Source organism: Electrophorus electricus, chromosome 2, assembly GCF_041902795.1.
Source record: "Electrophorus electricus isolate QZ-2024a chromosome 2, ASM4190279v1, whole genome shotgun sequence".
Classification (NCBI taxonomy): domain Eukaryota; kingdom Metazoa; phylum Chordata; class Actinopteri; order Gymnotiformes; family Gymnotidae; genus Electrophorus; species Electrophorus electricus.
The window spans coordinates 10,434,763-10,451,247 of NC_137498.1; the positions used below are offsets into that span (position 1 = coordinate 10,434,763).

Genomic DNA, 16,485 nt, shown 5'->3' on the forward strand with positions numbered 1-16,485 from the left:
TATGTCTGAGAACTGCAATGTAGGTGTTGGGGGTTAAACTGCTGTAGGCCAAAGAGGCAGAGATAAGTAAATGAGCTGGTTCTCATGACATCAGAGAAACAGTGATTTCAAAACAGGCTATTTTTACAGATTAGATTTCATATATGGACTGTAAGGAATGGGAGAATAAACAATGTGTTTTGAAAATTTAACAATATTTACATATTACTTACATTTTTCATTTTAATATAGTGAGTGAAATTCAGTTTTCCATGATAGGGGCCCTTTAAGGATATGAAACCAGATTTGACTTTGGCAAAACCAATAAGCAGAGTCAATCTTCTCTGTTTGTATTTGATACCTTTTGCCTTTATCACTCCAGGACGGCACTGCCATCCTGTGGGAGAAACTGACTTGGAGAACCGAGATGGATGATGCTTGTCCACAAACCCTACTATACTGTACAGTCTCAACATGCCTAATTACTACTTCCTTGTGTGATATTCTGTGCAGATGACTTTTTGGCCGGGACAGATGTATAGAGAATAACTTTTTTTTTTTTTATTTCCATCAGTCATTCAGTGTTTTTGTTTCAGTCTTTCCAAGAGATGACATAGGGGTTTAATCATGAAGTTTTCACCTTGAGATGTAGATATCAGTAAAAGGACTGAATAAGAATGGACTTTAGTAGAACATGTTCAGAGTTGTTGACCAATTGCTGTGGCAATATGTATGGGAGGTGAAATATATGCATGCTGGGAATTTTCACATTTGTAAACTCATTGCTTTGACCACAGAGACAAAAAAAAAGACTAATTAAGAAAACTGTCTTTAAACTGGAGTCACTGGAGTGAATGTGACAGAATCCATGCTGCCAGAGTCAGTTAGTTGATTGAATGATTAAAACATGAAGTCGATATCTGGATCACAGCAGAACCTAAAGCCCACAAAACCAAAAAAGAAGCATGGACATGTGTGTCTGTGTCTGTGTCTGTCTGTGTGTGTGTGTGTGTGTGTGTGTGTGTGTGTGTGTGTGTGTGTGCGCACGCGTGCAAGCATGCATGAATGTGTTAGTGTAGGCATGAATGTGTGTATGTGTTTGTGTGCATCAGCACTGGCTGTCCAGTCTTCTTGACCAAGTGTGTAGTGACCAAAGAGCTGCATCACAAACAATAAAAGTGAGGAATAAATAACACAAACAGAAATAAAGAAGTGAGTACAATTCTCACATCTGTAAACTGGTGGCTATATACACATATACGGGAGCAGGCATATATTTGTGAGTGTGGGTGTGTGTGTGGGCTGGTAGTAGGTGTGTATCACTTTGTACATTTAATGTGTGTGAAAAATTATGTATTTTTCTCCAGGTCCTTCAAATGTGGGTCTGGCCATCCTGAAGCAGCCGTGTGTGTGTGTGTGTGTGTATGTTTTTGTTTGTATGAATGTGCATGGATGTGGGTGCATATGTTTTTATGTGTGTGTATGTATGTGTGTGTTTACATGTATGTGTGCATGCCAATTCCCCCCCAGCTAGACACATCACAGACAGTGACGTCCAACAGATAGTGGCATGTCCAACTGCTGTCAGTGAACTGCACTCTACACACATTCTGCTGTCAAACTGCACCACACACACTTTCATGATGTAGTTGTTTATCAGTGGATGTAAACAGAAACTACAACTCTGTCCTGCTTTGGCTCTTTATTTATGAAACAGCAATAGACTCACTGCATACAGACAGTGGATGGCATTTGACTTTAAAAGGTATGATTAATAACAGAAAAAATATGCTGCTATTTAAAGGTCAAATATAAAAAAAATCCTTCAATAGAGATAAAAACATAAAATGCAGAAAAATTATTCCTTGGAAAAAATACCATAATGTAATAATAAAACGCAATACATTTTTTACAGACTCATAGAGCAAAATGATGCTTGTAGGAGTCAGAATTTAGTTCTAGATTGACAATATTTAAATTGACATTTAAATTGACATTTACAGCATTTAACATGTTGATTTAGCAGTTAGCCTCCTCAAGTGTACCAAAAACAAACAAACAAAAACCCCACAAGTTCTCTGGTTCTATATTTTGTCAGTCTTAGTCCTGCCCCTACAAGTCCTACTTTATGCTAGTATCTAATTAGCAATTGGCAAGTAATTAGCACCGGTTCCTCTCTACCGGACCGAACTACAGCACATTATTTCAGTGCCACTTAATGGGACAGGTCGGTGAAGAATCATATTTACTTTATTTTCCCTTAACCCGGGTAGACAAGACATGGTTGGAGTAAATTAAAGGAGCACATTTTGATCCTTTAATTTAGAACAAAAGATGCTAATGTTGCTAACAGACCATGCTTTTACTCAATAAATGTACACAATGTGATTTTAGACATTTATTAGACATTTTAATATTACTTTATTCATTTATTTCACTATTGTGGTAAACCTATTTCAATCACCAAAACAGGTTCACAAGAGTAAAGGTATTTTTTCTCATGAGATGAAAAATTTCCATATTCCATACATTGCTTTATGCAGTGATCCACATCAAATTCTACCTCAACAGGAAGATAGCTGAGATTGTTCTGAACACCGTGATATCAAACATGTAAGTACCTTTAAGGTGAATTTAAGAAAATAAGCAGAACAGACATTGCTCTGAGCCTTCCGATGGTTAAATGTCAGTGGTACGACAAAATCTGTGAGCACCGAATTCTGTCACTATAGAGCCTCAACACACAGATCACCATTTCTGACGGCTGTTGTAAGAATATGTGACCACACTGTACTGTCATAAAAAATGAGTTAAACACCAAACATGTATTTTAGGTGTTGTGATTTCTGATGGCTGGGTGCCGCTACTCTCTATTGATCCCAGATATAAATACCTTTGTGTAAATGAATGTATGAGGATGACAACACCTGTAGAGAGAAGGTAACACTCACCATCAGCAGCGTGGAGCACAAGGAGGAGATAAACACACAGCTGCATTCTTACTGAGTTTCACACACACACACACACACACACACACACACACACACACACACACACACACACACACACACACATAGCAGGACTGCTGCTACACACCGTACATACTCTTCAAAACTACAGTCTAGTGAATAACCTGACAGCTACACTTACAGTGGAGAGGAACTGTATTCAAATGAAGATATTCTGATAAATCTCTAACGCACAAACTTGGTCAGGTCAGTGGGTACAGCTGATCAGATGTGTGTGGCAGGTCTGTTAAACAGGTGTGTAGGTCTGAAGCTGGTCTGTTGATTTCTCTTGGTTTTCTTCTCTACTGCAGACTAGCTGTTCCATCTCCACCAGCAGTGTTATAGTGAACTCTGCTCATTTCTGACACTGAAGCAGGTCACATGAACAAGAACAACTCAGTTCATTCAGGATCTGACTCTGCACATGGTAAAATGGATGTTAATAGACACAATGAGAAAACAATCTGATTATAACAGCTTGCTAATGAGATTTTTACCTTTGTTTCTCTTGGTGTAATAAACCACAGCCACGATAATGTGGAGGAAGATCACAGCGACCAAAGCAAAGGGGATGTAGGGCAGAGTCTGAGGAGAGACTGTAACAACACAACAAACACTGACCCCAGTCTTACACAGCAGCAGAATATATTTATTTAACACAGCTGTGAACTGTTTCCTCTTCTAAACACTCCCTCTTAAACTAAATGTTAAACTATACTACATGTCATTTACTACTATTATTATTATCATTAGTAGTAGTATTCGTAGTAGCAGTATATAGTGGGTTAACTGGAGAATATTATTAAACAAAAGCATCTTAAATTCAGTGGTAGTTGATGAACAGAATGAATGTGGGGCCTCTACAAGAATAGAAAGTATGATGAGTTGAAAGTACTGAAGGTTCTGTGCTTTCATGCATTTTACATGTTTACATTTATATTTTGTACTACAGAACTGATAAATGTACAGTTTGTAAAAGCAAAAGTCTTCGGTTCGCTGTGTTACTGGTGGTTAATAGGATGGCTAAGTGTGAGGTTACAGGTTCTATAGGTGCAGTGTGTCCTTCAGTCATTTTCTGTGAGTGAATGAATAAGGGGCTCCTGAGTCAAGTCGAGTCGAGTCGAGTCGAGTCTCTCTCTCTCTCTCTCTCTCTCTCTCTCTCTCTCTCTCTCTCTCTCTCTCTCAGTTCATTTCAGTTCAGTAAGCTTTACTGGCATGACCATATACAACTATAGTATTGCCAAAGCAGAATTACAACATGAACATTACACAACATTACAACCTTTGCAATTATGGAAATTAAGAATTCTGTTATGATAAAGAACTTGAAGAGAAACTGTAATTGGTCTGAAATAATAATAATTGGAAGAAGTAAAAGGGAAGAAGTGAAAAGAAAGGGAAATAAATAAATTATAAGAATGGAAAATAATAAATAGTTAATAATAATAAATAGTTAGGTAACTTTTATAAACTGGGTAATATAGTCTGTTTGTGTGTGTGTGTGTGTGTGTGTGTGTGTGTGTGTGTGTGTTTGGGTGGGTTAATCACTGTCCCTCATCTTATGGCAGGCAGATATGTATCACCCAGCTAAAGCGCTGCTTTCCTTCTTTTCGCCCAGTAGGATGGGCAGTTTGTCAGTGTTAGACAGACACTTAAAGTTGGGGTGGACCGTCTCAGATTTTGTATAGTAAATTTGCCGTATTTGGATGAATTTTTCACATTCAGTGAGGAAGTGCAGCTCTGTCTCTACAGTGTCATATTTACATTGCTGACAGAGTCTCTGTTCTCTGGGCAGCCATGACATTTATATCGGCTGGTCTGGACGGCCAGGCTGTGTTCTCTGAGTCTGGACTTTGTCAACGTGGTTCTGTGTTTAATGTCAGTCACTGTGTACAGGTCGTCTGCTACAGTGTACTGACGTTTTAGGGCCAGATAACGTTGCATTTTGCTTTGTGCTTGTGTTTGTGTTCCAGTGGGTGATGTAGTTTAGTTTGTGAAGTGTAATAATTTGATTTGGTCTGATTGTACTTCAGACTGGTCCTGATGTGTTAGTGTTAGTGTGTGTTAATGAACAGCACCAGCTGTGAGAGGAGACTCTTCCCTCTGCTCTTTTTTCCTTCTCTCCCTCTCCCTCTCCCTCCCTCTCTTTTTCTCTCTCTCCCTCTTTCTCCCCCCCTCCCTCTTTCTCTTTCTCCCCCTCTCTCTAGAGCAAATGAGAACAGTAGTAACTAAATAAGGAAACTAAACAAGTCGTGTGTAATATGGGTATATAACTGACTAGAACCTAAACAGGACAGAAGACAAGAGGCATTAACTACAGGCATGAAATACAAATACAAACAGAAGATGTAACTAGAAACAGACAGAAGTAGAACTGCAGATCCTGCCGCTGGATAGATTTTTTGTTTTATGTAGTACAGTAGTTAGTTATTGGTACAGATCAGTCACTATATGCAGTCAACAACATTTCATACATTAAATACACAAGAGGTTGGTTTACCTGTTACTTGAAGTTGCACATCTATAAGATGATAACTGCTGATGCTACACCTGTACTGTCCCCAGTCCTCTTTAGTCAGACCAGATATGAATAGAGAGAAATTTCTTGGAGCAGGAACTAGCTGAATTCTATCAGTGTAACGGTTTGTCTGGTCAATTGGGTAGATGACATCAGATTCATTTATAAAACTCCATCTGACGGTTTTTGGCTCGGCCAGCAGTTCGGTGCAGTAACAGGGCAGCAGGACAGACCCTCCCACGTATCCACTCAGCACTGTGGGAGGCTTCACAACATCCTTACAGACTAGATAGAGCAGAAACACTGACATGTTACACTACTGTTATGAAGTAACCTGTACAACCAGTGACATTCATCTGTGACCCATCATATGAAGACAAAACAAATCCATTTGTGAAATGTTTAACATCCTTTTGTTACAGAATTGATGCAAGTTTATGCTCTCTGTCACATGCATTAAAATATAAATGGATTAGAAAAATCTTGTAGAGTCAGTGGTTCTAGCCCATCTGGTGTAACACACAGTTAGTGTTAACCATCCTCCAACTCCAGTCATGGTCAGTGTCTGACCACTGAACCACTGTTGGCTGGATATCTTTCACTGTCAGAACACTCTCAACCTACCAGTAGCACTGAATCCAGTAACACTGCTGTACCTGAACCACTCATACCAGTACAGCACCCAATACCAAGCCTCCAGCACTGTAGTGGGACTGACGTGTGGAGAATGGTTCAGTATCCACATATACTGGGACATCTGTGGTCAGAAACTGACCAGTGATATCCTGGGTGCAGGGTGACACACAAACTGTGTAAGACACCAGGTGGACACAGCCTGTAATTATACCTACACATTCACTTATTAGAGGTACTGAAAGTGTTCAGTGAGGGCAGGTGAAATGTATGTCAGTTGTGTTTAACTCTTCTAGACTGGTGACAGAGGGTGTCTGGTGACTAATATCTGAGGATAATGTGGTCCACATGATAGATACATAAATATGTAATGGTGTTTCTCTATTTTTAAATGTCCTGTTTTTGAATTTCAGTCATAAGTGGTGAATGTATTTATATTACATTTAATTGTATGTTTAAAAAGAAAAGTTCATTCTGGAAAATGAACCAAGCTAAATCTACTTATGTGATTTTCTTTGCATTAGGACTGTGTTTACTAATAATATTTTACCTGAAACATAAAGTTTGATGTCTTTGTGTTTATTCCCTTTAGTTTGACACCTGTAGTCTCCCTCATCCTCTTCAGTCAGGTGTGATATGAGTAGAGAGAGATTTCCTGGAGAGTGAGCAGTATTCAGCTGAACTCTGTTTCTGTACTGTTCACTCTCACTGGAGATCACATCCCATGTGTTTCTGTTTGGGTTGTATTTCTTCCAGGTGAAACTCTCAGGTTCGTTGTGTAGTTCGATGCAGCTGCAGGGTAGCAGTACTGAGTCTCCTGTGTGTGCAGTGATGAGTTTTAGCTCCCTGTTGTGTTCCAGTACACAACCTGTAGAAACACACCCTACTGTCAGACTCCACCACATTTGCTTGTTAGATTAATACATATTTACTTTAATATTATATGATTTTTGGCATTGTCCTAATGACATTTTTATCCTTATAACCCTGATAGTTAGAAGGCGTAACTGAATAATTCAGTTTCTCCATTTAGGTAACAATTTGAGGTATGTTTGTTTGTTGGTAAGCAGAAATATAACACATTTTTAATATTTGATCAAAATCTGCATTTCAATTTTACTAACACTTTCCTTAAAACTGGTCTTCATAAATCCTTCGTAACAGCTCATGCAAACCTACATATGACTTTATAAAGGCTGATTCTGACAGACATTAACTGTTATATAGGCTTCTCTTGGTAACATAATACTATCGGTTGATTAATTTATATAACACCTCAGTCAGGTGAGTTAAAATAACATATGTTAAGATAACAAACCTTTATAACTACTGTAGTAATAAGGTTTGCACATTTGTAACTCAGACAGGTCCATCATGTGATATTAATATTGAGACTTGGTGGTGAGGCTGAAATGAAACTCCCATATGACTCTTTTGTAAATTACTCTGTACTCAAAGTGATATGTTGCCTATTTTGCCCTGGTCCTTAAAAAACTGTTCAATTTTGCTCTTCATAAGATGTTTATGTATGTCTAAGGTAACGGCATAACATTAATAGACAGGGAAAGGTCAGAGACAACATGTATAACTGTGAAGCCTTCACTACAATTCTTTATATCAAGCCAGCCATCCACTGCCACATACAACACGATACTGATCACATTCTTCAAGTGCTCGTGTGTGTTCAGTTTTCCACCTCATCTCACTTGGTATGTGTGTGTGTCTAGTTGTGTCTATACAGGCAAAGGTCTGAGTAGGAACCATTCTAACAGAAATGGGACCTTATAGAGATGATCCAGTTAGATTCCCATTCTAATTACATTCCCATCACATTCCTATTAAGACTTAAGCGTCAGTCACATCTAACTGCCACCTTGCTAATGTTTTCACATGGGTGGAGCAAAATCAGGTGACTATGTGCCTTGATAGTGTTCTTGGAGGGAAATTTGGAGGAAACAGTCATTCAGAAAACAACTATCACTATCTGACTTGTTAGTCTGGTTTTTGAGACATTGTGTTAATAATGAGTATAAAGATAACAGCTATTTTTTTCTTTCAGAAAGAAGCAAGTAAAGCCCAGTCCTCTAGTTTTCCTCTAGTAAATTTAAACTAGATTAACTTGACACAAACATTGATCTAAATCATAGATCCATATATTATAGATTAGTGGGTGCAACATGAACTTACTCACTACCGCAAGCAAATTCCCGCAGTTTTCGCATTTTCATCCATGCTCATTCAAGTCAAAGGGTTTATTTGCCAGGCAGATTTTACTTGCATTCGGTGTGACCGCTGCTTTTTTACCGCAGATTCAGAGTCCGATGCCACCTTCAAATTTAGCCTAAATAAGATGCCTTAGCAGGCAGCATATTTCAGGGGGTGAACAGTGACCACACTTAATCAACAGTCTAGGATTTAGAAACATATTAGTTATGGCTTCCATAGACATTCCAGAAAATTCTAAAACAATAAATTTAAAGCCTCATGTCAACCAGCTACAAGATTAAGCAAAAAAAAATTAAAAATGCTGGGGCAGAGCTGGTGGACTGAGGAGGTACATTTGGAGAAATTTGGATACATTTGGTACATTTGGAGATGAACATGCTTCATAAGAACTGTGCAGATATATATATATATATATATATATATATATATATATATATATATATATATATTTATTTTTTTTTTATTTTTATTTTTTTTGTGATGGAACGTTTGATACTAAGGCACCAAAGCTCATATCAGTGTACCGAAGCTTTTATCAGTTACTATTACCACTAATATTACCACTAAAGGTACTATTACCACTAATATTACCACTAAAGTTACTAATAACATGTGACTACTGATGCTGGAAGCTTCAAACATCACTGAAGCACAGGATGAGGATGAGACTGTTTCATAAGTTTGGTACTGTCCTATAACTTGGAAGTCAAAAGGGAGAATAAACATTTCATAACGCCAACCTGTTGTTTTTACATAAAAGGGAAACAATGATTTTAAACAAATTATTGCAGAATTTAATTACTAAACATCATTACTGATCATCCATTTTTTTAATGACATATGAAGGCGGTGGAGTGTTGTATTATTCATAGTGCTGCGCAGTTTTTAATCTATGGCTGCTATAATTTCTGAAAACCACCAGGTGTCGCTGTTTTGTCACCAGCTTTCAACGCTACAATGATTCGAATCCTTCAGCAGTACAATAAGGAAGAACCTCAAACGCTTCACAGGACTTCGTCTGCACATCATTACCAAGAAGAAAGTTAAACAGTAAACACTAGAATAACGAGCAGGCTAATAACGTTACCAAACAACAATAAACTCATGGGAGGACGAGAGAGCGCACATTCAGATACCCACAACCAAGAAGATAAAACAAAGGATATTTATACAAAGACTAACGAATGCAAACTAGACAAAGATGAAAACAGTGACAGAAAAACCAAACGAGGGGTCGAAACAGAAAAACCAAAACAAAGAAGCACCGGACACGAGCGAACAGAACCAGGAAGAAAACCTAAACAAAGCACGCGGGAAAGCGTGACGTCAGGGAGGAGGTGACGGTGAAAGATGAGCTGAAACCTGCATAGGTGACGATTTACAGGCCATGTGTGTTAAAACCTGAGACATTCTTACTTGAACTACACAAGACATTTGTTACAATTAAAGGAGTATTTGACCATCACTGAACTAAACGTTACTGGTAATGTGCACAGATGACAGCACAACAACAAATATAACAGCAGAAAGACTACAAGTAACTCAGACAACCAAGACTTTGCTAGTGTGGATACATAAGAAAACCTTAAAGCTGGATTTATCATTTGCAGTTGGATTTGGATCAAAAACAATGTTTTACCTTTAATGGTGAGTCTGATGTATTTATATTTCTTCTTTGTAAGATAACAGCTGTAGTCTCCCTCATCCTCTTCAGTCAGGTGTGATATGAGTAGAGAGAGATTTCCTGGAGAGTGAGCAGTACCCATCTGAACTCTATTTCTGTACTGTTCACTCTCACTGGTGATCACATCCCATGTTTGTCTTCTTGTGTTGTGTTTCCTCCAGGTGAAACTCTCAGGTTTGGCGTGTGGGTCAGTACAGGAGCAGGGCAGCAGTACTGAGTCTCCTGTGTATGCAGTGACGTCGTCTGTCTTCTGATTCTCTGCCAAACTGCAGCCTGCAGAAACACACGAGATAAAGGCCTTCACTATTAAACATGGCTGCACATGTACATGTAAAATGGTTATTATTACATATGGCATAATTAATTATTATTATTATTATTATATATGACATACTCCATTATTATTATATATGACATACTTAACTATTATATATGACATACTTAATTGCTGCAGGTCCAGTCACCTGATGGTACTGATGGTACCAGCCAACTGATGATGGTACTGGAAATCACTAAGATATTTCCCAATAGATGTTGGTATGATGGATGCATGACCATCAAGTTATAAGATGTAAATGTCTGATTATACTGATTATAGATTGTCTCCCTCCCTCCCTCCCCTCCCTCCATCTCTCTCCACTCCCTCCCTCCTTCTCTCCCTCTCCCCTCCCACTAAAGTTACTCATAACGTGACTAATCTTGTTTGAATCTTCAAACATCACAGATAGACAGGATGAGGTTGAGACTGCTTCATAAGTTTGGCACTGTCCTATAACTTGGAAGCTTTATCTTTTTACTAAAAAATTGGAAATGTGCAAATTATAGAAGCCAAAAGGGAGAGTAAATGTTTCATAACGTCACCCTGTTGTCTGACAGTATAGTTTTGTAGTGCGTTTTCACATAAAAAGGTAAACAATGATTTTAAACAAATTATTGCAAAATTTAATTACTAAACATCATTACTGATCATCATTTTTTTAATGAAATATGAAGGCGGTGGAGTGTTGTATTGTGCAGTTTTGAATCTATGGCTGCTATAATTTCTGAAAACCACCAGGTGTCGCTGTTTTGTCACCAGCTTTCAATGCTCCAAAGCTTCGAATCCTTCAGCAGTACAATAAGGAAGAACCTCAAACGCTTCACAAGACTTCGTCTGCACATCATTACCAAAAAGGAAGTAAAAACACATCTGCAGATGAAAACACACCTGCATTCCACAACACACTACACACAGCTACAGCAGTAACACTGCTACACATCTTATACACTCTACAAAACTACAGTGTACTGAACACTGAAAACTGCAGGTCAGACTACAGTCTGTCTAGTGGAACCACCATACAACTATGACCTGGAACTCTACAACTCTCTCAGTAGAACTCCACTGAAATTCACCACCCACTAATATCCACAGTAGAGGGGAAGTGTGTTCAAGTGCAAAATAAATTATTCCTCCACTTCTTTCTCTCTCACATACAGACTAAATCTAACAGTGAAACTGTCTTTCTAGTGTCATCACTTCCTCCTGAGCTGCCAGTGTTCAGTCCCCATCCTGAGTAAAGTGATCCTGCAGTAAGAAGTAGTGCTACAGAGTGATCCCCCTCAGCACTGTTTGGTCACATCATTTCACTCCTGCACATAAAGTGATCAGAGGACCAAACTGAATGTTAGCTTAGCAAATATTAGAGAGATCAGACAGGAAGAGCTCTAGAATTCATGCTGATCAAAATAAACTTTGATCATTTAATCAGGTAAACATGAGGATGGTCTGATAACATTCATATTATTCATAAAGTACAGGTGGACTGCAGCAGTCTATGATCATGTTGTAGTTTTCATACTATTAAGAAAAAACTACTTAAGAGAAGCTGTGAAATCCACAAACTGACACAGAACCACTAAAGGAGTCACCAAAGTAAAGACCACTTTGGCTGTAGACAGTACAATGTCATCACAACCCAACAGTTATCACAGGAGGTAGAAACATTTTCTCACCTTTTCTCTGTTACTTTGTTCTTTTTGTTGTTAAAGCTGTCAAAAGCTGTTTAACAACTGTTTGATGATGGTGGATATCTATAAAGTAACTAATTGAGGCTGTAGGCTAGTGTGCACTGCGCTGTAACAACAACAACAACAAAATAAAATAAAAACTGTAAAAAGACAAAACCCCCAGCATGGGCTGTCTAAGCCTCCTGGCCAATCGATGAACAAATGAGGAATAAATAACTCAAACAGAAATAAACAAGTGAGCACATTTCACACGTAGCACCGAGTGCAACCAGATTAGCAATACATATGTGAGAAGGAAGATGTGCATACTGGGAAACTGTACTGTCTTTATGGTTTTAGTTTTTTCTTATTTGTTCATTTTTTTATTTGTAATTTTTCTAAGCCTCTAAGATAAGAGGAACAACATAGGAGAACTTGAAGCCCAAACACCCAACAAGAAGAGAGAGAGAGAGAGTGTGTGTGTGTGTGTGTGCAGCAGCATGGGCTGTCCAAGCCTCCTGACCAATTGATGAACAAATGAGGAATAAATAACACAAACAGAAATAAACAAGTGAGCACATGTCACACGTAGCACCCAGTGCACCCAGATTAGCAATACATATGTGAGGAGGAAGCGGTGCATGCTGGGAATTCTCACATCTGTAAACTGGTAGCCATGACTATGGTGACATCAGAATAACGTAGGAATAAATAAGAAAACAGTCTTTAAACTGGAGTCATTGGAATTTATGCTGCCAGAGTCAGTTAATGATTGACTGATTAAACCATTAAGTTCAGAGCTGAATCTCTGTCACTGATGAGGATTTGGAGACTGTTTGACAATCTTCATGGGTGAGTGAAAGAAGTAAACATGTCGTTCACACAACACTAAGAGGAACAGCACAGCAGAATTTTAAGCTCACGGACCCAAAAAGGAAGCAATCGCATATGCATGTCTGTGTGTGTGTGTGTGTGTTATGTATTGCTAAACTGCACCAAGGAGGAAGAAGTGCATGCTAGGAAACTGTACTGTCTTTATGGTTTTAATTTTTTCTTATTTGTTCATTTTTTATTTGTAATTTTTTCTAAGCCTCTATAAGATAAGAGGAAAAACATAGGAGAACTTGAAGCCCAAACACCAAACAAGGAGAGAGAGAGAGAGAGAGAGAGAGAGAGAGAGCAGGGCGGGGGAGGGGGTGTTTTTGCATCTACAAGTATCACTTTGAATGTACATTTACTGTGTGTGTAAAATTGTCTTTCTCCAAGTCCTTCAGATGTGGGTCTGGCCATCCTGCAGCAGCTGTGCATGTTTTTGTGTGTGTGTGTGTGTGTGTGCGCGCGCGTTTGTGCGCATGAGAGAGAGTGTGTTAGTTATGTATTGTTAAATTGTTAAACAGTGCTACAGGTTTGCTAGGAGGAAGAGGTGCTTGCTGGGAAACTGGACTGTCTTTGTGATATTACAGTTTTTTGCAAGACACAAAAACAGGGACATGTGACACAATAATTGAAACCACTAACTCATGTAGCCCATCTCCTGACCTGTTATACTAAACCAAAAGCACCTTTCCTTATTTACACTCATTTTGTATTTCTAAAACACATTTTTTCAATACATTAAACACAATTCTCTATATTGGACACATCATTCAACAGCACAGATTTCAGTGCCACTTAACGGGACAAGTCGGCGAAGAAACAAATTTACTTTACTCTCCCTTAACCCGGGTGGACAAGACATGTTTGGAGTCCGTATTTTGCTCCTTTAGAACAAAAGCTGCTAACATTGCTAACAAACACTGGAAGCCAACAGCAATGATAGCTAATAGGATTTGTAAATAAGTCAGATAGCGAGCTACATGTCCTCAAACCTCATCCAGGTCGCTTCCCGGTGACGTGTTTCTTCACTTGTCTAGTTCACAGTGAGTTATACGACACACCCACTAGTCTGGGAGATATTTATTAACACTTGGATGCTGTTTGACCGGCTTGAGAGAAGTTTGTGGACATGTATTTACGAAAACAATATTTTAGTTGCTGTTAACTTCCAGTGTTTGTTAGCAACGTTAGCATTTATCATCTTTTGTTCTAAACTAGAGGCAAAATTTATTGGTCAATAGACCGAATCTGGGGTAAGTGGTTAGCTGCTGCTCTCTGCTGATCCCAGATATAAATACCTTTGTGCAAATGAATGTATAAGGATGACAACACCTGTAGAGAGAAGGTAACACTCACCATCAGCAGCGTGGAGCACAAGGAGCAGATAAACACACACCTGCATTCTTACTGTGTTACACACACTATACACAGCTAAAGCAGGACTGCTGATACACACCGTACACACTCTTCAATACGGTCTACTGAATGACTTCACAAGAACACTTATAGTGGAGAGGAAGTGTATTCAGATGAAACTTTGACCAAATAACCTCAACACAACACACACACCAAATATAGAGATGCGGTAGGTTTTGTAAGTTGTCATGTGGTATGTCCTCTTTCTTCTTTATCAGTCAGTGATCTATCAGATATTCTCACATTGTCAGTGAGGACGGTCTCATTCTTAGTTAAGTGGCTCCGTCCTTTGTCACAGAGAAACGATGTAGAAGCTCAGGGGGTGAGACCCAACATAAGCTCCCTCACTGCTGTTTGGTGATTTCATTTCACTACGACACCCAAAGTACTTCAAAGGCTTATTAATGAAAATAGTGTAACGCTTCCTACCTGGAGTGAGGAACAGGTGCTACAGGGTAACCACGATGCGTGGAGTTAACATGGAGTGACACACACACTGGTGTGCGTAATACGAAAGACTTTTATTCTCTCCTGGACCACATCAAGCCAGGTCACACGGCTATCATCATTCTACTTATATGTAAAGGAAACAGTAAAAAGCACCGTACAGCGTTACCAAAGAAAAAGGAGTGTTGAGAGGGTGAGCAGAAAGGTGACGGTTCTCGTGTTCTCTCTCTCTCTCTCTCTCTCTCTCTCTCTCTCTCTCTCTCTCTCTGTTACTCAATCTACATAATAATAAAGCTCCCTCTTAAAGGCGCAGTACAACTGTGTCTGTTACAACAGCATGTGGAATTACAGCAGCCACAAAACTGGCTACCTGAGACTTTCAAAAAGTTTGAACAGATATTTAAAGGAGCATTTAATTTCAGAGCATTATTTTTACCCACAATGCAGTGCATGAAACATAAGTCAGGTTGAATTTTAATTGCACATTTTCATCTTGGTTCAGTTTCAAATTTGATGTGGAATTTGTTTGCAGAAGTAACGTGTTTGTTGGCCAAAAAACTGGTCCTCACTCTGTAAGAATGTCACTCCACCACTAGAGATGTGAACTCTACACACACCACAAATGTACTGTTGCTTTCAGCTTCTGCGTGTGGGTTTTATATATATATATATATATATATCCACCTGATAAAAAGAACTGCCAAATCTTTATCGAATTTATCAACTTTTACAATACATTTTCAGATCATATCTAAAGCTGCACTATGTAGAATGTATGTTGTCCACTACACTATCTGACAGAAACCTTGGCCTCACCATTAAGAAACAATGTCATTGTGAGGACTTACTGTGCCCTGGGCCTATGAGGCACTGTGTTTACCGTCCCCTCTGCCCTGGTGGCACAATGTTTACCATGCCCTGGGCCCTGGGTGGTGCTGTGTTAATGTGCACAAACTCAGGCATCTGAATGGTAATAAAGGTTTTCAGTGAGACCTGAATGGGTCTTCATTTGTTTTGACAAAACAATCATAGCAGTCTCTAACACATCAATCAGGGGCAGGGGAGTTATAATATCAGGGGTGTTGGTGATATTTGTCATTGTTTCATACACATATTACTTAAGTCATGGAAAATATGTAATTCTAAAACAGACATGGCAATGTGACAAATATACATTAACCTCCAAACTCTCTGACTGACCTGTGACTCATTTATAAATCAATTTGGAGTTCTTTCAAATCAAAGTTTATTTATATAATGCTTTTTTACAACAGATGCTGTCACAAAACAGCTTTACAAATGTCCAAGTCCAAGCTACCAGTGAGCAAGCGAAGGGCAACAATTGCTAGACAAATCTCCCAAGAGGAAGAAGTAAGAGGAAGAAACTTTGAGATGAACCAAGACTCAAAAGGGGGGCCCATCCTCCTTTGGCTGACAATGGTCACCACAATAATAACAATTTAAAAAGAAAAATGAATTTAATAAGTGAAAAAATAAGCAATTAATGTCTAGTCCAACTTTCTAGAGGTCCTGTTCTTGTCCCGATGTGTTGTCTTGTATGTTGATTCACTATGATGATCTGATCACAGCAGTTGGTGCAACATCCAGGCCCCTCTGAGTCTGTCAGGGTTCAAAATCAGATTTATCACCTCTGGTTTGGTGTCAGATAAAGTAATAAGAATTACAGTAACACTGCTTCTAAGGCAGTA

The 16,485-nt window shown here is 38.8% G+C and overlaps 1 protein-coding gene across 2 annotated transcripts; it reads right to left on the reverse strand.

Annotated features, from left to right (window-relative positions):
- Positions 1–1,666: 1,666 nt before the first annotated feature.
- Positions 1,667–14,978, reverse strand: LOC145647619 (cell adhesion molecule CEACAM3-like). Of its 2 annotated transcripts, XM_081695472.1 has the most exons (6): positions 14,759–14,978; positions 10,004–10,321; positions 6,689–7,006; positions 5,488–5,790; positions 3,485–3,583; positions 1,667–3,354 (listed from the first exon to the last, which is right to left on the reverse strand). In XM_081695472.1, the coding sequence occupies exons 2-6, from the start codon at positions 10,128–10,130 to the stop codon at positions 3,290–3,292; spliced, it is 912 nt and encodes a 303-aa protein (XP_081551598.1). In that variant the 5' UTR covers positions 10,131–10,321; positions 14,759–14,978; the 3' UTR covers positions 1,667–3,289. The 2 variants fall into 2 exon arrangements, with proteins under 2 accessions (XP_081551598.1, XP_081551599.1); XM_081695473.1 differs by lacking the exons at positions 10,004–10,321; positions 14,759–14,978 and adding an exon at positions 8,330–8,705.
- Between the last annotated feature and the right edge of the window lie 1,507 nt (positions 14,979–16,485).

Bases quoted from the DNA above. Each gene is read 5' to 3' on its own strand.
- LOC145647619 (XM_081695472.1), bottom strand. From the start codon at position 10,130: ATGGGTACTGCTCACTCTCCAGGAAATCTCTCTCTACTCATATCACAC. The intron at 5,791-6,688 runs GTAAAATATTAT...TGCTCTATCTAG, and splicing joins CATCAAACTTTATGTTTCAG to TCTGTAAGGATGTTGTGAAG. The intron at 3,584-5,487 runs GTAAACCAACCT...GTGTTGTTACAG, and splicing joins TGTGCAACTTCAAGTAACAG to TCTCTCCTCAGACTCTGCCC.